Source organism: Erithacus rubecula (assembly GCF_903797595.1).
Source record: "Erithacus rubecula genome assembly, chromosome: 2".
In the NCBI taxonomy this organism is placed as follows: Eukaryota; Metazoa; Chordata; class Aves; order Passeriformes; family Muscicapidae; genus Erithacus; species Erithacus rubecula.
Window position 1 is genome coordinate 59,117,900 of NC_136685.1, and position 21,283 is coordinate 59,139,182.

The 21,283-nt window shown below is 39.5% G+C and overlaps 1 protein-coding gene across 6 annotated transcripts in view; it reads left to right on the forward strand.

Moving 5' to 3' along the window:
• PLAGL1 (PLAG1 like zinc finger 1) overlaps window positions 1-21,283 on the forward strand; it is a 45,295-nt gene that overhangs the window by 3,564 nt on the left and 20,448 nt on the right. For 2 of the 6 annotated variants that reach the window (XM_079331234.1, XM_079331238.1), the window contains exon 2: window positions 13,206-13,248. In XM_079331234.1, coding sequence (XP_079187360.1) covers window positions 13,230-13,248 — 19 coding nt within the window. In that variant the 5' untranslated portion in view covers window positions 13,206-13,229. Of the gene's footprint in view, window positions 1-8,734; window positions 8,848-13,205; window positions 13,249-15,928; window positions 16,038-16,630; window positions 16,815-21,283 lie in introns of those variants that run through there. The other 4 variants (XM_079331235.1, XM_079331237.1, XM_079331232.1 and 1 more) reach the window with 4 other exon arrangements.

A 21,283-nucleotide genomic window follows, 5' to 3' on the forward strand; every position in this document is an offset into this window, starting at 1 on the left:
GGATGCCTTTGTAAACTAGTTATGTCTTAGAGTAGTAGATCAAGAGTAGATTTGCTTTTATCTTTGTGTCTTGCACCTAGAGCAATATTTTAGGAGAAGCTGTTTCACAAACAACTTGGGATAGAAAAATATAAGCTTAGGAAAGCATTTAGGAAAATATTAGTGTAGCAGTATCTAACCTGTGCTAACATGCATAACAGCAAGCAAATGTAGTGCATTGAGCAATATTAAACTTTGCTCTTCTACTCACTCTCTTCTTTCCAGGTTCCTATTGCTATTAATGGTGTTGAGGGACTCTTGAGGAGAAGCAAGGATGTCTTCTGCAAGAGTGACATGTCTTTCACAGAGAATAACAACAGCAAGAGGCCAATGTGATTTTTTGGTCATAAACTGTCACTGCAGTTTTGTTGGTGTACTTTAGCTAGAATGTTATTTCAATCACTGCAGCTGTAAAATGTGATGGGCAGCTTTGGTTTGTCCTGTCCTGCAGAAATAAGTAACTTTAGATTCAGTATGGCTTTTTTAATTATTACAATAAAAGCACTGTAAAACTGAGCAACAAACAAGTTATTTATATAGCATTAGCATTCTATTTTGCCAGTGCCTTGACAGGTTGATGCCCAAAGTAGACACCAAGTGTCTAATCATTATATTGTTCTGCAGTAATAAGCTGTGGAAGGACCTGTGAAGCACATATTAAAGACATACCTAAAGTAGTTTGATGCTTATTTTGTCTTCAGAGAGGTATTACTTCTTTTCTGGGTGGAATTATCTCTAGAGTCATTGTTGCAGATATGGCATGCAGAGAACCAAGAGGAGTTTGAAAGGAAGGGGAGATGCTGGACAAAGATCTGGAAAGAGGGAATAAGCAAAAGGCAGAGGGAAGGTAGTAAAATGCTTGAAAGTATTGGCTTAGAGAAAGAAGTTACTAAAAACGTAACTGATGTTTGATTGGCATAACAAAGGAGGAGCTCATAGATAGGAATATAAAACCCCCAGAGATTTGTTTTGTAATCATAAGTTCTATTTTAATTCAATTTTCATTTATTCTTAGCAACTAGCTTAACTTTCTGTGCAGAGAGGCAACCTTTGTAATATTCCAGAAATGCTCCATACATGTTCTAGGATGCTTTTTGCCTTCTGTTTTTTTCTTTGTTATGTGCTGGGAGACATGACTCACCTGCATCATTGAGTAAGGAAAAGACATTAAACCCTTTTAGAGTGATAAAGACAAAGCAAGAAGATGTAACAAAATCTTTTTCTGCTTCAATTGCACTTAGGTATCTCAGCAATCACCCGTATTAATTAGGCAAGTGACTTAATATGTCTCACAGTGAGAAAGAGCAGCAGATGATTTGCCTGCTGAAACACTGTGTTTTTGTATTCTCAGGGCTCATCCAAGAAAAGACCAGGGCTGCTGGCCAGAATGAGTCCAAATGCACTATGACAAATCCACTCCTCCCTCTTTCAGTGGAAGAGTAATTTGAAAACTAGCCCATGAGGTATCCCGAATAGATGCATCATTTGCTTCCTGTAAACCTGGCAGCCAGATAGCCCTTCCTCATCCCAGTGCTGCCAGGCACTGCAAAGAGATCACTCAGTGTTGGTCCTCAGTGGTGGATGCCAGTGAAAGTAAGAAAAAAATGTGTCAGGTGAGGATTTCCACAGTTAGGCTGTTAGACCCCAAATGAAGGTGAATGAAACTTCTCTTGTCCAGAGAAGAGCAGCAGAGCTGGTGAAGGGTCTGGAACACAATTCTTCTGAGGAACAGCTGAGGGAGCTGGGGGTGTTTAGCCTGGAGAAAAGGAGGCTCAAGGGAGACCTGACTTTCTGCAGCTGCCTAGAAGGAGACAGTAGCCAGGTGAGGTTGGTCTCTTCTCCCAGGCAACCAGCAATAAGACAAGAGGGCATTGTCTCAAGATAGCTCACAGGAATTTTAGGTTAGACATTTGGAAGAAATTCTTTACAGGAAAGGTGATTAGACATTGGTGTGGGCTGCCAAAGTAGAGTCACTGTGCCTGGAGGTGTTTAATGAAAGGCTGGAGGTGGCACTTAGTGCTATGGTCTAGTGGACATGGTGGTGACTGGTCATGTTGCACTCAATGATCAGAGGTCTTTTCTCGTCTAGTTGATTCTGTGATTCTGTAGCTAACAATTTCAGCAAAATGTAGCACAGCCCGGAGCTCCGATTCATCACAAGCCAGTGAAACTGATACAAGTCTGCAAAATGTTTTGGTTTCAGTTAACTCAGGGTATTCAGGCAAAAATAAGTTTACTGGAAATATTTTGACTTGTTCATGACTCACTTGTTTTTACAAACCTAACACTCCTTTCCTCACAAAGCGGGTAAATATGTAGGCAAAGCAAACACATTTACTATAAAATCTGTGATACCAAAATTCTGCAGTTCTGAAAGCTTGCCCTTACTTGAAACCATTTGAAGGGGTCAGGGAGGTGTTCATGTGGTGACACTCACTATGTCCTGGCTTGGAAACATGTTGCTTTGGATTTCTAGTTTTGCTTAGAACAAAAGATTGGCAGGGCATTTTGCATCTCTTGGGGACTGCAGATGGATTGTAATGATATTCTTGTCACTGGTTGTGCCCAGCAAGGCTTCTGGACCTTATTACTTCTCACATAGCAGCTGCCAGGGACAAGAATAATTTTCACACTTGGAAATCATCTTTACTTGACTTGTGAACATTTACATACTATTCTCTCTAAAATACTCTTAGTGCAAGTGATAGAAGGAATTCTCTCCCTTTTTAATAATTGAATTTGCCATACAGATTTTTCACTGAGTCTGTGAAGGGTTAATAATAAAAATGCATCCTAATTTTTAGGCATTTATTGAATGAAAAGAAGAAAGGCTCCCCTAGCCAAAACAGAGAGATTGACAAGATAGAAAACAAAACAAGGATAAATGGGAGATTAAATTGCTTTCCACCCTTTGTCTTACTCTAATAGAACAGATAAGGCTTGAAATTATTTTTTTTCCTTGAAGTTGTTCTTATTGTTTCAGCTATTTGTCCATGTTTATGCCTGAATCTCAGAACATTTCAAGTCTTTACAGGCTTCAGGACCTATACGGGCAAATATGTACAGATTTTTAGACCTCTAGCAAAGATGAAATATTGAGTTACAGAATGTATATTACAATCTTAGAGGTCATCAAAGAGACCTGATTGAGAATGGGTTGTGGCCTCAGTCCCTGATAAAACTATCAGATTTTTGCTAAATGTTTCATACCACTTTTATCAACATCAAAAATCTCAGAATTATAAAATAATTTTAAAATAAGACATTACTAAAATGAATATGGACTTCTTAAATGAATAGAAAACAGAGAATATAAATAAGATTGTTTTAAATATTTTTTACCCAAGTCAAAAAAGCAGTTCATGAAATAGTTGAAGACAATGCAGAATGAGTGTCTTTCTGATCTCTAAAGGTATGAGCAAGATATATTACTCTGAAACTTTTACTTGTCAAATTCACTAATTTTTTAGACTGTATAGGTCTGAATTGTCTTTGTGGTCAGTGATTTGCACTGATAACTTCATAAATTTAATAAGTAATTATCTAATTTAGACCCATAGTCAGGTTTTAATTTTGAATGTAAAATTCCAGCCTGATAGCAAAAATTCTCACACTTCTACTTAGGTGTTATGTCTGCTATCATACTTTTACTAATATATTTGGCTCCCAGAATCTGAAATTGTAGTAAATTTTAATATAATATGTTTTGACAAGGATATTCTTCCAAAGTTGAATCCACAAAGTTTACTGAACCACATACACAGCATAATTGTGGAGAGTGTGACCTGTGCCTTCAGTTTGTCCCAGCAGAGAACTGACTTGAATAATATGGATTCTCCCAATGTGAATATGGTTAGCAAGTCATTAGTGACCATTTATTGAAAATCTGTTAGCTTGTTATTAAGATTGTAGTAAATGTTGGAGATTAGAATGTCACGGTGCAACAAGTAAAATACACTTTGGTAGCTGTTGACAGAAAACATCCAAGTATTTGATAGTGGGCACTTTTAGATTACCCTAAGTTGTTCCACTTGCAGACCTCACATGCTGCATAAACATCTGACAGAATATATTCGTGTAGGTTTTTATAAATTTACTAAACCAGCCTTCTGTTAATTTAGGGTGCAAATGCCAAACACCTGAGTTGTTTCAGATTATTTTTCATTAACTCACAGAACAATACTGAATGGATGTTTCAAAAGTCGGAGTTGAAGAGGTCATGCAACTGGGTGAAGAAATGACAAGTGACTTCTCAGTCACTTTAATGTCTCAGTCATTTTAATGAAAGGTTAGAGATCACTTAGCTTACTTTTTTTCCTACATTATTGTAACTTTTCTATGTCAGGATCACTTTTAAATGAAGAAATGGTGTTTGACTCTGCTGCTAGAGCACATGGAGAAGTTAATCAGGTTCCAAGGCTGTCTCTGAAAAATTGGCATGCAGACAAGTGACTGCAATAAAAATGCCAAACTGCTGAATTACAAGGTGTATTTTATATCAGCCTGCTCTTGGCATTCATTAGTCTATGGTGCACCATATTCCAAGCTCTTTATTTGATACTGACAGAGGAATTAATGGTAACTTGATTTTAAATTGTTTTTGTCATTCTGTGGAGGTAGTGGCTTTTCCTTTACCAGTCTCTACATCATTGACCTTGTTATCCTGTTCTCATAACTCCTTTCACATTCTCTTTCACTGAAGAAAAGAACCTTGTGTAGAGAAGAGACAGTCTCCTTTAATTTATTCAAGTTTCGGTTTCGCTGGACAAAACGATAGAACAACATTGCCCTGCAGGATGAAACTTTAAACAGGCATGAACACTGTGCATGTAATGCCACATTTTTTTGGCTTCTTGTTTGAGTAATGTGCAAAAAGTGGCACAGAATCCCAAACAGGTTTGTATACCATGTAATTCCAGTCCAGACCTTGGAAAGGCAGGACTGCAGCTATAAGTTGTGTTACCCGTTGTCAGTGTGAGAGAACAAGAGGTTCAATTAATCTTTAGTTGACAGTGGGGAGCAACATTTTCTCTCTCTTTTATCTGAGAAACAAGTTACTGAATATGAATAGTTTGCATCTATATCTACTTTTATTCAACAATAATCTGTGATCCACAATTTATAGATTCTTGGAGTCATTAAATGGTTTGATAAAAGGAAGGAAACAGCTAAGTAATATTTAGGGACACGCATAGCTTTCATTATTGAAGCATTTACAGGCCATTTGGAAGATTTAAATATTGCTAGAGTTGTGCTTATTAGAATATGCATTCTAGGCACTATTATGAAGATATAACCTCTAAAACAAACATACCTTTTAATAAAAGGCAATAAGAAATCACTGCTCAAGTTACAGTTTAGAATAGAATAGAATCAACCAATAGAATCAACCCCTGACAATTAATGTGATGGCTAATGTTATTAAATTAATTCTAATGATTATCCCTTGCCTCTGTACTGTATGAGGTGGTAGCTTGCATTTTCCATGCAGCATTGTGCTCCAGCCAGTCCACATGTGTGAACAGGTGGGAAAGGATGTGAGTGGTGTTGCTGCTGAGTTTGCCATTGACAGGTCCAGCTGCTGTCCAAAGGAAATCTGAGCTTGCAGGTTGTAGCAAACAAATGGAGCAATGTGACAGGCAGCTGTTACCCAGTTGAAATCTTGTAGCGTTAATTAAAACAAATCAGCTCCTGCTGTCTCTCTGCCTTGAGTATTAAGTTCTCAGTGAAAACTTTGCTTATGTTTCAGAGTTATAAGGATGTTTTCATGTTATCGTTGCCTACTTCAGGCAGCTCAAGCAAATCTCTGAAGTATGAGGCCTTTGAGAGTGGAGAGGAAAAAGAAAACATTTCTACTAGCCAAGAAGCTGTTAACAAACAGCAAGGCAAATTGTGGAAGAGCATTAATTATGCTTTGCTGCATAATTTATGTATAGAGACATCCAGCTTTTATGGAGCAACTAAAGAGACTAAGATGCTAAAACCCTTGGAATCACTGGGAAGGGCATTTTGCATCTAAAAGAACTGAAAAATATCTGTATTCTTGACCCAAAAATCCTTTTTCAGGTAAAACTTCCTCACTTTTGCAAGTTTCTGAATGAAGTAGTCATTTCACAGCACTGAAATTTATAACTGCTACAAGTGTATGAGAGTGAGCAAAACTGAGAAGTGGAATTTGACCAAATAATTTGAATATAAGTGTTTTTGTAATGTAACAGCAACATTACACATTGTATCACCTTATTGCAATAGTGCTTAGGTTGCATATGTCATAGATAAAGTTTGTGAACATTTTGAGGGTGGGAGGTTTTTGATTACCATAATCTGAGCAAGATGTGTGAGGTAAGGTGTTGGCTTCTAGATGACAAATCTGTTTTCATGATTTCCTGAAATTTACTGACATTGCCAAAGTACTGGCTAAATGTGTATCTCCCTCTCTGGTCACAGGAGTGGGTGACTGTTGCATCGTGTGGGAACTTGTCTGTTTGTCTGTCTCCACTGCGGGTTTTGCTCACCACATTTTGGAAAGTTTTCAGCTGAGAGTGCATGTTATTTGTATCAAACTTATGAAAGAAGTGAGTGTTAAAACCCAGGTTTCTGTCAAACATTTTTTGAAGCCACAGACTTGTTGACTCTTTGGGGACTGCTGCTTGAGGATGATACAGGAAGGGGACAGGAAATCTCCCTGCTGACCAGTCTGTGCTGCAGAGGAGTGGCATTTTCTTGAAGTAAATGTTGGGATGCAGGCTTGAAGTGATGAAAAAGAGTTTAGCCAAGGTATTGAGGGAGAAGAGGAAAAAGTGCTTTTTCACGTGACCTTGTACAAGTGGGTTTGGTGTTTATTTTATGCTGGGATTCAGTCCTGAGTTTCAGCCAGTAGACCAGAGTCCTCTCCAAAGGGCTCATTGAAATGGAAATGGTTTTGCCCTGCTGCTGTGGAATGCAAATTATTTTAGGAATGTTCCTGGGTCTTGAGGCTTTCTAAAGCTCACACTTAAAAGATTTTTTTTTTTAGCTCATTTTATCCAATTCTCATAAGAAAATAAAGATCCAGAAAGATGATTGGTGCCTTGATCCTGACCCAGCAAAATATGAAGTGTAGGTTTGTCTTCATGTGTACAAATAGCTCCCTGCAAGTCAGTGGTGGGAAAACATGGGAAATGCAGAATTGCTTTGCTGGATCACAGTCAAAATTCTGAGTGCTTTGCAAAGCCAAACAAGAGCAGCCCTCAGTAAGGCAGGCTGGCATGAGATGCTGTTTGGTGTCTTTTCCTAGGAGTTTGTCTCCCTTTTGTTACTATCTCTTTTTAAAAATTCTATATAATGGCGTTTCTTGTTATCAGGGCACTGGAGGTGGGCAAAGACTTGTATTTAATGCCTTGTCTGCCACAGGTCTTTTGCTGACCGAAATAGACCAGTGTCAAGTGATACAGGCTGGGAAAATATGGTGAGAGACAGTGCCATATTTCAGAACAGGAAGAATTTGCTTTGAAACTTGGAGTGGGATTTGTTGGTCTTTGTGTTTCTGGTCTCAGGGCACAGGATATAAGGCGTAATTACTTTTAATGAAAATCGGGGGTTTTTGACTTGAAACTGAAAACAGGCTTGGATAGATTAGGTGCCTGTGTGTGAACCATATTTGCTGATGCTACATGTTGAGGTGATCATAACCAAGTTAGAGTATTGGTTAGTTGGTAGAGGGGATGGTAAGGCAGGACTTTTTTATGTATCCAGATATAATGCTCAGTACAGCTCTGCTGAATAATTAGCCAAGGGATCAAAAAGTTTTCAATGGTATAACTCTTGAAGTCACTGGAAACTGACAGGGCTCTTGGTTGCTTGCATACTACTTATCATGAAGGTATACAAAATTTCCTCATTACTTTTGTCATCTCACTACTGTCAAGTCTACCTTATGATTTTGTGCAGTTCTTTTACCTCTGCATAGTCCTTTGTAAAAGAGAAAGACATTGCATCTATAATTTTGAGTTTTCCTTATTCTTTACATTCATAAATAAGACTTATTTAGAGAGCTTCTGCAATATTAGTGAGCCAAATTTCTGGATTGTAGACACAAGTTTCCATGTGATGTACTGTGCAAGCTTTTTTGCTTAATTAAGGGAAATATGTAGAATCCTGTACATAAAGACAAAGATGATGGTAAAACAGTTTTTCTCTTTTGTAATTATAAAATAATACCAGGACTTGAAAAAAACCCCAAGTAATTGTAAAAGTACAAATTATACTATTTTATATTATAAATAAAGTGATTTATAATTTAATCTATTTTGCCAGTGTGGGACTCTACATGTGGTAGATTAAAAATGCACAGAAAATCACTGTTGATCAGTGACATCAAACAAATCATATGTTTGATGAGTTGTACTTAGCATGCACTAAATCCTGATATGGAGGTAGGACTCACATGTGGGACTAACACAAACTTCAGAAAATCTGCGTAAGTTTTTTTAGATGAAGATTTTTGGCTATGCATATTTATTTTTCCTTTTTAGTACTCTGTTAATCTTAAGTAATTTCTATATCATTATGATTTTCTTTCCTGCTCATGAATTTGGGAGAAGAAAAACTATGTCAGCAGTTATCCCAGCACAAGCTCTAGCAGTAGCCAAAAGAACACGAGTAGGGACACTAGTGGAATGCTAATACTGTGTGATGGATGTGTTGTCTCCTGAAGGTGTTTTCTTCTGAGGGATTGCAACTTGAGTCATCAGGTGTGCTGAAAAGTTAAACCCCAGCAACTGATTTCTGTGGTGGGGGAAAGAGAGTCCTTCCTGATTTAATCTCAGTGTAAGTAGGTTAAGTGTGGTTTTCCTGTCACATCTTTGCTTGTTTATTTTAGACACCTGCAACTCTGTTACTTACCATAGATGTCTTGAAAAAATACATTTACTTGTGTTTTGCTTTAACTTAGTTAAAGTATGATACATGGTACTTAGGTAACAATATCACTTACATGAGGCTGTTGTGAATCTATAAATGAGTTGTGCTGGGCATTCTTCTGAGTATCCAAGGAATAGTGGTGTCACTTTTCAGCTGCATGAGTAAGGTGGACAGATGACTTCACAGTGTGAGATTGGTCTTTTGATAACTGGTTAACTAATGTGCCTCTTTGGTGGGCAGATGAAACTGAGGTGCATTTGGGGGCTGTATAACATCAGATCACTCCAAAGAGTATGCCTGCATTGAGAGTTGTCATTGTTTTTGGACATTTTTATGTGGAAAGCAATGTAAGGAATTCTGTAATAACCCCTGAGGACTTGGTGGGGAGCAGAAGCTGACTGGTTCAGAACAGCCATGTTTCAGCTCACAGTGGCTTCATAATTCAGAAGCTGTGATCCAGGTCTTTGTCTCTGCATGGCATAGGTCTCTTTTGCAGGCATTGTGTTCTCTTGTTATCTACAGATGGCATCGTGTTGCAAACACAAGGGTGTCACCCACAGTGTGAAAGCTTTTCCTGTTGCTGCCACTTTTGTCTCTTCCCACATCTGGGTCTGCTTTTCCCTTGGCTTTCTGTGGCATGATGCCAGGGAAGATAGATGTGCATCTTCTGAAAGAGAGGTCAGTGGAAGAGCTCTGCCACATGAACCCACATGAGAATCCTTGGGTGTTACCTGCAGGGCAGCTGCCTTGAGCAACAGGTTGTAGCCTTATGTTGCAGACATTGCAAAGGTCCCTCACACAGCAGTTTTCTGTCTTCTCTTGCCATGGAGTTTGTTGTCTCTTGTAAAAATGAGCTTCAAGGTCAGGGAGACAAGTGCATTTTGGTAAAGCCTTGTCATCCCCATACAACTCTGCAGTGACCTGCAGCAGCTCTAGAAGGTGGAGTCTTTGCTGCCCCTCTTGCTGCCTCCCAGTGGTGAGCAAGGAAGTTATTGAGGCCATTGCTGGCCTCAATAAATAAATTCACGGATGTCTCGTGTCACAGCCCCATAGGTCCTGTGCAGCCTGGTTTTCCTCACTGTGCATTTCCTTGAGGAAGTCACCTTTCCTCTGGTGTAGTGGTGACCTTGATCCTCACTGTAGATCCTCTTCATGAGCCATACCTGGAAACTGCTGCCTGTTTTCATTCCTTCCATGTCTTCTGCACCAGAGCAGAGAAGGTAACAGGCATTGTCTTTCCCACTGTGCGCTGTGAACATCTCATTGCAGTCCCACCACCATTATATGTGTCCATTCTGAGTCATACATGCCCACAGTGTGCCACGACAATCACTTATAAAATAGTCTATGAATTTTTGGCAATGGTGGAGCAATTGAAAATAACCCAAACCATAAAATCCTGGCTCCTGCACAAAATACACTACGACATATCCTTCTAGGCAGTGCAAAACTCATCACTTCCTCTAACGGGTGCAAACCACTTTCCACCACCACAAAGCATTAAACTTTTCATCATTCGAAGTGCCTGTAATCACTGCTTTGCTATCTGTTTACTGTTAACCATCTATTATACTTAAACCCATCAAGTCTTCTTCAGTCTATTACTTGGAAGCCTGTAAAACCCTCATTAGGCTTTGCCTCACATTTTCAAGGCTGCAATGTTCATGTATGGGAAACATTCTCTACTCCGCTTCTCCTCCTGTTCTGCCCATTCTTTGATGAAAAAGGAGGATACTTAAGAGCAAGTGCAAACAATTTCTTTTGACTGTGTGGGCAGCACAGCAAATTTGGCCAATATACAGCCCTTTGTCTAAAGGTCAGTGTGGCACATGGCCAGCCATGGACAAGTGACTGATGTGGCCAGAAACCAGAAGGCACTGTACCTGCTTGGCACAGTATGTGTGACTGCCACAGCTCTGTGTGTGTTGGAGCCCCCTGGTCAGGGGGCAATACACTGCACAAGGTACCCTCATACCCTTGAAGAAAGAGATGGATTTATGGTATGATTTTGTGCAGCTAGGAGGACAGGCAGTCCTGCTTCCATGTTGAGGATAGCTGCCAGGGAGGGCATGGACTGAGGCTGCACTTTCTCATGACAGGAGAGTGCTGCAGACCAGATGTGTGATAATAAAGGTATACTAATGACTCAAACTATATGGGAAGGAAGAGCTTGTGTTGTGGTGGTTTACCAGGTAATTGCCCTGCAGATTGAATGCCAGCACAATTAAGTAATTTTATCATTAATCTAGTTATTCAGTGGGGGAAATTAAATCTCTATTAGTTGATGGCACTGCTTTGACAGTGATAACATGCAGCCTGCTGTTTCTGGGGATGACAAAAGCTGGTGTGTGTACAGTCACATATGGATGCCATTAAAGTCCACTGTTCCCTCTGTAAGGCTGTATTTTTAGAAATGAACACCATAGACAAGAGCCTTGTTCTCAGCCAGAATGGCGTCAAACTGCAGAGTTGATTTTTTTCAGAAATAAAGTGTTTTCTGGATGATGGAAATCAGACTAGGACACTTGCTGCTTAGGAAGCCTGCTGTCAGCATGCCTGTTTTTATCTGGAAAGAGAACTCACTCATGTCTCTCTGGCATGTGGGTCCCTTTACTGCTACTTTCTCACAGCACAACTCAATTCTTGCAACCAGCTCCTATCAATTTGAAAGCATCTTACTGACTATCATTGTATTTTTAAAAATTAAGATTTTTTGATCCTTTTCAGTCAGCAACAAAATACTTTGCGTTCAACTTTTCGTAGAATCATAGAGTAGTTTGGGTTGAAAAAGACCCTTCAGATCACCAGTCCAAACTTTAACCCAGCACTGCCATGTCTCTAAACTCCATATCTACATGTTTTTAAAATATCCACAGAAATGGGAACACTTCCCATGGCAGTCTGTTCCAGTGCTTGACAACTCTTTGGATCAAGACTTTTTTCCTAATATCCAGCTTAAACCTCTCCTGGCACAACTTTTCTCTTGTCCTGTCCCTTGTTACTTGGGAGAAGACATTCATCCCACCTGACTACAACCTCCTTTCAGGTTGCTGTAGAGTCATAAGGTCCCCCTGAGCTTCCTTTTCTCTAGGCAAAACAAAGCCAGTTCCCTCAGCTGCTCCTCATCAGCCTGGTGCCCCCAGACCCTTCCCCAGCTCTGCTGCCCTGGACTCACTCCAGCCCCTCAGTGTCCTTCTTGTAGTGCCAGGCCCAGAGCTGATCACAGGATTTGAGGTGTGACCTCACCAGAGGGACAATCCCTGCCCTGCTCCTGCTGGCCACACCATTGCTGATCCAGGCCAGGATGCCACTGGCCTTCTTGGCCTCCTGGGCACAGCTGGCTCATGTTCAGCTGCTGTCACCAGCACCCTCAGCTCCTGTTCTGCCAGCCCACTTCCCAGCTGCTCTTCCCCAAGCCTGAAGCACTGCCTGGGATTGTTGTGACCCAAGGGCAGGACCTGGCACTTGGCCTTATTGAATGTCTTTCATTCACCCTGATTAATACACACACATCCATTTAAACACTGCCTTAAACACTGCCTGATATATACAGGGCATAAAATGGCATACACTGATGTGATTCATGCTGTTATGTGTGTGTCCTCTTCCTAATACATGCATTATTATTTCTGTAGCTCCAATCAGCCCTATTTAGTCATTGGGATACCTATGTGTTGGGAGTTGCTCAAACAGCTACAGGAAACTCAGGCTGTACTCCTATGTGCTTATAGCAACATTTCAGTCAAAAACCAGCAGATGAATGGGAAGGGAACAAGATGAATGAGTTCAGCAGAAAACCAAAAGTCTCCAGAAGTCCTTCAAGAGAGTAAATAAAATATCTTGCCCTATATTTGGTTAATATTCTTTTTGACTCTGCAAGGGTCAGGACTGTTAGAAATACCAGACTTAAACACAGAATAGCATGCAGTGGAGTAAAACACATGACACTTGAAAATTGTGTTGTAATCGATGCCTGAAAAATACATAATAATAAAAGTTAATGAATATATGGAATACTGTGAACTGCTCTTAGTTAAAATGCATTACATTAATATTGTCAGTTTACATTGTTTGTGAAATGAAGTAGAATCAGTTTTTCTTTTCCTCTACAAACTGAAATTCTTCCTTTGTAAATTTCTGTAGATATTTTCTGCTTATTTCCTAAAGAACTAAAAGACTATGCATATGATTATTGGCATGATAGATAAACATGAACGGTAGTAGTTCAGAAAACTGATAATTATTTTTTCATTTATTTTGTGTAGGTTTCCTTTGCCTGATCTGTAAACATGTCCACAGACCTGCTCTGTAAGTACATTTCCATCATCATGAAAATCACCACAGTGATTTTTTTGTACCATATGTTTTTATTGGATTCCCAGATGTACTCATGATTGATGTCTTTTATCTGAAGTATAAAGTCTGCTTTTCCATTTGCGTTTCTTCCGAGACATCTGTGGAACAATATTACCATTATAATCAACGGGATTATTCTTGGAGTAAAGCATGACTTAATGTGAGTAAAATTGTAAAAATCTGGCCCAAGTATAAGAACAGACTGGTTCATTGAGGTTTGAAATTGCAATTCTGTCTAAAATGTTTTATCTATCTTTGGCACAAATACCATCCCAGATTACTACAGAGTGATGTGCTCGGGATTTTTTAATCATTTTGTGAATTTAACTCCTGTGCTTCCAAGGCATCATTATCCCAGTCACATCAAATCTCCTGCCTTATCACTGTTATTTGTCCTTCTTAGCAGATAAGTGGTATATCCTTATATTCCCCAATACTTGCACTTTCTCACTCCAGTTTAAGTTACCTGAGGCATTAAGCACATTTTTTCTGCTTATTTATCTGATCTAGATGCTTTCTTTTGGAGCGCCTCAGCTGCCTTTTTTTTTACCATTACCTCCAAGGGCTGTCCAGCTGCACACTGTGAAATATAAGAGAGGGAAATTTCAGACATGCATTTTTTCATTCTTCAGTATTTCCTTAGAGGAACAAGGAAAACAAAATTGGGGTGTTTTTCATTGATAACTGCAATCAGTTAATAAATATAAAACCATCAGTGGCTGAATGGAACATAGCAGTTCTATGCAGAGATTAAGTTAATTGTTAAAATGCATTTTAAATTTTTTTTCTGCCAAATGTCAATTTCGAGGCATGCTTAAATACCATTTAGATACAGAGAGAACTCTAAAATAAAGAATGTAATATGCCTGACTGTATTATATACAACAGGCAAAACTCTTATCAGGACTGAAATATTGAAGAAAGCAGAGGGCAGGGTGACTGCACAGGGGTCATGGTCAAGACTCCTCAACTGTACTCAGATATTTGTCTGTTTTAGCAATTTTATGCCCTGGCAGTTTCATTTTTCTTTTTGCCAGTTCAGCAACAGTGCCTTTCTCATGTTCCCCCAAATAATTAGGGTATTAGGGAAGTTGTCACCTGAGTAGAGGCTGAAGGAGTTGTGTGTGTTCTACTTGGAGAAGGCTCAAGGGGATCTATCTGGTCATGGTCTTTCAGTACAAAAATGCTGTTTATGGAAAAGGAGTTGGAAGCAGCCTTTCCCCAGGCATGCACTGTGACAGGACAAGAGAATGGCCACAGATTGCTTCAGGGGAGATGGTTGTGGATGCAAGGGGCATTTTCAGCTGGGGATGGGTAAAACATTGGAATAGACTGCCCAGGGAAATGTGGAGTTGCCCTCACTGGAAGTACTCAAGGTACAGCTTGACATGGCCCTGGGTAACGCTATTAAAGGGCCTGAATTCAGCCAGAGTCTGGGCTAGTTAATCATCACAGGTCTCCTGCAACTTCAGTAATTCTGCAGTTCTGTGTTTCCTTGTGTTCTCAGCTGTCTTCTGTGCAGCAAGCAGTCATCCCTGCCATCTGTCCCTGGTCTTGTCAGTGTTGTACGGCTTGTGCTGTGCTGAGTCCTACGATACTTGCTCATGTTAGTGGGATAGACATTTGTCTTCTCACTTGGAGATGTGTCAGTGGCTTGGAAGCAGTACCAGTGCTGAGGGAACTTTCCAGGTTCCAGCTGGTGGGTGTTCATGACAGCTGGGTAGTGCCTTGGTAATATGTCAGTGCACAAGTAAAGAATGATATGGCAAATCTGTACAGGTGTGAATTGACTTCAGATCTTTATGTCTGTATGTATATAAATAAATATTTCAGGGCCTGCCTGTGAACTCAGTATTAGTGTATACTAATAGGCAACAAACACTAAGGTTTGTCAGGGATAATATCTATCAGACCGTCTTCCAGGTAAGGATTTTGGATATAACCAAACTGATTGTGGGGAAAAAGAAAAGGAGATGATGAGCATTTAAACATGTGGAGCTGGTGCCAGGTGGTCTCAGCAGCAGGTCTCTGGCTTTTACTGTTTAGCAGTAGATGTGTAGCCTAACCATCGGTCCTTATCTTGACCATGTCTTTTGCTAGGGCTTGGTTCAGTACAAGGCCAAATTTTAGCATTAAAAATCTTCTTCCAGGTTACAGTAATGAAGGCAAAATGTATAATTTTAAAAAGTAAAAATTCTAATCAAACTGGAACAAACCCCCTTAAATTCCTTAGAAAAAGTCCCACTGCAGTCTAGGGCAAATTGCACAAAGAAAATATCATGGTTGCACAATACAAGGGCTGCTGCAGCTAGACCTCAAACTCCAGCAGCTAAGTCTTCAAGCTTGTGGAAATAAATCAGAAAAGCTAACATTCCAGAGAAGTTTCAGCACAATGAATTTGAGGTAGCAAGCGTTCCTGTGATTTAGATGGAAAAGCTAAGAAAAAAAAAAAAAAAAGACATTTATGAAAAGTCTGTCAGCTCCTGAGGCTCGGCTGGTCGGGGGAGCAGCAGCCTTCCCTTGGAGCTTGTTTTTCTTTTTATCCTTGGATGAACTAGCGTTTGGTATATTGTGCAGCCTGACTGTCGGGGTTTGTCACGGTTAGCGCCGGGGCAGTCGCGGCGGTGCGGGAAGGCGATGGGCGTGAATGGAGCGTGCAGCGCTGCGACAGAGCCCCGCTCTTCGGGAAACCTGTTGCTGCTCCTCTCAGCACAGCCGGCCAAAGCCAGGCAGGAAAGGAGGTGGGTCTTTGATCTCTTTGTTGTAGCTGCTCCCTGGGAATTTGCTGAAATCAATGCCCTGTTTTCCTGAAGAAATGAATGGCTATGCCTAACTAGCTTTGTGAAGCGCTGGGGAATTCACTGCTTCTGTTTATTGACAGCTGAAAAGGAGCACATGGTCCTGAATGGGTCCTCCTGGGGAAACAAAACAGAGCAGAGTGAGACTTAGTTGAATACAGGGGCATTTGGAAAAATCTGGCGGAGGAGGATGGCATGGTTCCTTACACCCTGTTCTAGCATAGCCTGACTTTTTACTAAAATTGCCATTTTAAGTAAGGTAAGGTTTGTTTTGGTTTCCCATATGTAGTGTGATTATGAAATGTTTGCAGTTCTGTTCTGGAGTGCAAAACCAATGTTTGAGTTGTATTCTGTCGTGGGAAACACCTAAGTAACTCTTGTGCTGTTTCTAGCCTCTGTGTGAGTTCATTTGTTCTTTATCTAATGGTGATTAATGAATATGAAAAGTAATAGAAAATCAGTACTTGGGTCTTCGAGTCAGGTCCTGAACATCAGATATTTATGTAACCTATGATAAGCAATTTTTTATACCTTTGAAAATCAGCTGAGTTGCATCAGATGATTTCTTAACTCATACAGACTGCTGTGTCAATACTTACACACAAAGCAGTAACTAGCAAGAGAGCCTGTCTGGCAAAAAATCTGAGAATCTTAAACTCCTTTGAAATGTGAGGATATGTTTTCAAACCTCTGCTTCCATGCATGGACTCAAGGCAAAAGGTAGATTCATCACTATGCTTGCTGCTGGCTTTAGATGTACGTGGGTTTTTTTGTAAAGACAGAAAGAATAGCAAGAGAAAGGTGAAAATGAAGAAGTAATATTTTCATTGTGCAAGTCCAGAACACTTTATTAGACCAAGGGAATTCGGTGTGTAATTCATATGTAAATTTTCTACTGAAAACAGGAGAACAAATTGCCAGAGTTTCTATATTAGTTTCTGTGGTGACTGAAGGAAAAGATTCCTGGGCTCATGCAGCTTCCAGGTGTGGCCCACTTAGGATAGCAGGAAAAATGTTAAGTAATGTCATTTCTGACTTTGTTACTTTAAGTGTAAGGGCAAACTCAGAACAGAGAAATTGCAGCCATACAGCCTTTTTCTTACATGGCAGTAGAATTGCTGTGTTTTTGTGGCAAACCCGATTAAAAAGTGTCCGTGCATGTGTGCAGTAGCTTGAAAACTCTCAAGTAGTCCCCTCATTTTGAGAGAAGTGCTTGGGAAATTTCATATTTTGTTGGGATAGTTTGTATTCCTCAGTCTGGCATTTTTTCTATGAGTGATTTTGAGCTAGTAATCTTACTAGTTTTGTCTCTTTTTGTGCTTTTCCCAGCAGATAACTTATCTGTTTTTCTTGGAAGAATTTGGCCTACATATGCAAACATGCTTTCTTTAGATTACTTTGTGATCCTTAAAATGAGAATACATTACTCAGCTGTAGAACATCAACATGTTTGCTTGTGGCTTCTGCTGTTAAGTTTCCAAGATTTTCACAGAGAAAAAGCAAAAAAAGCAAATGCATTTATAATTTTGACTAAGATGTGAAAACACTGAACTCATAAGCAGGCAGATATCAAAGTTTGTGGGCTCTGTTGTCATTATTGTTATCCAAATGTGTCAAGACTGTTTTTTGACCTCACTTAAGTGTATTTATGCACGATAGGCATTGGAAGCCATTAAAATGCAAAGCTAAAGCTAATATAAAGTTAACATTTAAGTTGGACAGGAGATGTATTTGTAGGTCCTTTTAGTGCTGTAATCTAGATGTGTATGAAAATGTTGACCAGTGAGGGTTCCTGGCCACTTGTAATGGTGCAAACAGAATAGAATCACAGTTGTGGAAAGCCCAGTTGATCAGGGCTTTTTTAGTTGGTGTAATGGGGAAGAAAGTGGATGATTCATGTGTGACTCGGAAGGTGGCACTTGTTCCCTGTTCCTTGGGCGATAAGACAAGGCAGAGTGTGCTGTGTTTAACTTACTGGACTGCAAGGTGCTTAGGCAGATGTGAGTGGGGAGGTGTGTGAGGATGTTCTGGCAGGACAGTTGTCCCTTTGCTTCTTCTCACATCTTTATAAAATACGAGATTGTTTTGACCTATTGGCAGTGTTAAATTGGAAGAAGTATAAAATATTTGATTTCTAACCAACAGGGTAAAATATACCAAATACAAGGTGAGATATGTAATCATACACAGCTTTAAGTAAATATGTACGTTAAATAACAGAGTTATATAAATATGTATCTGAGGAATGGTGCATTTTCCCCAAGGTGATGCCTTTACCATCTGTTGATCTTGTTCTTTGAGCTAGAAAAGTATGAAAACAGGAACAAATTCTTTGCAACTTTGCATTGCAAGATTGCTTCTTAGATTCATGTAATAGAGGCTACTGTTATTTGTGTGTGTGACTTCTGCAAATAATTTAAAGAAACTACAGAATAATCAGAAATCTGTAGAAAGTGTTTGAATTTTATTTGATCTCAAACTGAGATGACTGTCAGTAGAATAAATAGAGCTGTAAGGAGATACTTTATAATCTGAGTTGAGAGCTTTACAGAAAAAAAATTGCAATTTTTTAAACCCACTAATTTTTGCAACTCTCATGTAATTCTCTTATAATAATCTATAATCATGTACTTTGCATTTCTGTGTCTTACAGAGCTGTTGTTAAACCTCAGGAGAATAGTTATTGTGGGGAAAATGTACTGTACTGTGGTTTAATTTATTGTTGTCAACCTTATTAGCCTTTTTTAATTGGTCTGTTAAAGAAGTGGAGGTAGACCTAATTTCTTTATTACAGTATCAATCAAGACATTAGCTAATTATCATATGGTTCCCCATAAAATTTTTTTTGTAGGAAAAAAATAAATAAATGTTGGATCTTAAGATAAAGAAAACAAATTAATGGAAACACAGATATGATACTTGCACATGTGAGTATTTTTTCAAAGAAATAAAATGTGTTTTTCCAGCAGCAGAGCTTCCCAATGCCTATGAGGTGTTTTTTTAAGAAATCACTTAATGACTTAGAAGAGGAGAGTAATTTAACAGAGTCATAAAGGCTAAGGATGAGAGTCTCTACCCATTTTGTTCCCAGAGAGGCTGGGATCCAAGCATGTTGAATTTCCTGTTGGAAATGAAGCAAGAAGTAACAGAAGATGTCTGTTACAAAGTGGATGCATAGTAAGAACTAAAGCTGTTCTCCTAAGCTGTTAATGATCCTTCATTTACAAAAGCCAATGCTTTTAAAGACAGCTCATTAATTTCAGTATTTTAGATATATAATTAGGGTTCATTGATTAAAAAACCAACTTTTTTTTTTTTCTCTTGGGTGAGTGAGAATATCAGTAGGAAGTTTGGGTGGCTCACTGAGGAAGTTAATTCATTTTCCAGTGTTATTAATAGCTTCAACTGAGTGTAATATGGACTGGAATGCTTTTTCAGGACTCCAAGGTCTCAGCCCTGACCAGTCCTAAGTGTCCATGTATTCACTTTTCCACATGGAGTTCTTTCTTTCATGATGTAGCTACTTGCACATCAGTGGAGCCATGTGCACAGACTAATACCTGCACAAGTGGGTCCTGAGGTGCAAACACTGCTCTTTGATTCCCAGTAGCTGTACTTGCTTCATATTGTTACATGTGCCTCTAAAGACATGAGGTTCTTCATCCACAGGATGAGTACAGTATTTCTTTGCATTCCAGGCTTCCTCTTTGCATTCTACAGTAAACTCATACTACCTTCTCCAAAGTGTGTGTACCTGCCTGGTTCTTTCTTCCAGTAAGCAGCTGGAAATACATCCCAGCTGCTAGTGTCTTTGCTGGTAAAGTTCCCAGAAGTCCTTGTTGAAAGTCACCAGTGGAAAATGAAGGATTGATTTGGGCTGGTTTCCTTAGGAGGGGTAGCTTTTGTCACCAAGTTTTTCACCAGTCTCCTCCGCACAACATCTGGACTTGGTGGCCAGTGACAACCAAGTTTGATGAAAGAGTGAGAGACCCAATCTAAGGTTCCCTTTTAAGGGAATGTTGCAAGGCTTGGAATTATTTCAGCTAATCGATACTAAGGTTTAGTCATTGTAATTGCTGCACTTCCTTTATCAGAATTGAAACCGTGGTGTTGACCTACCATCAATAAAACTGCTGACAGTATTAATGCACTTAATGTGGTGTGTGTGTGGCTGTGTGCATGTGTATTTATACATATATGCATTTAGGAAGATGTATTATATGGGTTTTTTCCTGCTATTACAAAGATGGAAGATTTTGGTGTCTGTGGTGAACTGCTGCAGTAGCATTCACTTTTTCCCCTAAAACATCTGACATTAAAATAAATCAACTGTCATGCCAAAAATCTCTAAAAATAAAGTGCTTGAGATATATAAAATACTTTGCTGTGGTAGGTATAATCTGTGGTGTGGGAGTTGCAGATAGGGGGGGGTCCAACATGTGGCCCAGGAGCCACAGGGTGCTAATGAGCAGCTTGAATATGACTCTTGGTGGCTGTCTGTGTTTCTGTGACAGAGGGATTTTATTCTTGCCATCTGCAGTATAGAAGCAGCACAGTTTGGACAGTTCTAGGGAAGACCTAAAGTAAGCAAAAGGTGTCACAGCCAAGGAGCCACAGCCTTGCACCAGGTTGGATTGCTGCTGGCTGCTGGGGGAGATGGGCAGAGTACAGCAGGAAGGCTTCCCTCTCAGAGAGCTTTTTGCTGGGCATTTCATAGGACCATGCTATGCTGATTCAGGTTCTTTTTCATAAAAAGTAGTAGTTGTTTCTGTGAATTTGCTGTTAACTTTCTTCCTTGTTTCTGGATCTAATTTTATATGACTTTATGGCAAGACAGTGGAAGGAGAGGGAGAGAAGGGAAAAAAACCCTTGGAAAATCCAGCTGCATTTTTCAATATGATTGTTTGAAGTGTGCTCAGCTTTCAGCAGAGAGAGAAGTCTCTTTGTTTGGGCTGATTAGAAGCTATTACATGTAAACTATGGGAGGTGACTTCACTTGAACTGTGCTCATTTATGTATATTGGTTCTGATAACAACCAAACCCCATGTGGTGTACTGGAAACGTGACACGTAAGTTTTATCCCAAGAATAACCAGAAAATGATTATTTTTAAAACTAGTTTCAATCAATTAATGAATTTTTTGACCTCAGGTCATTTTTGATGAATGAACATACCAAGAACTTTGATA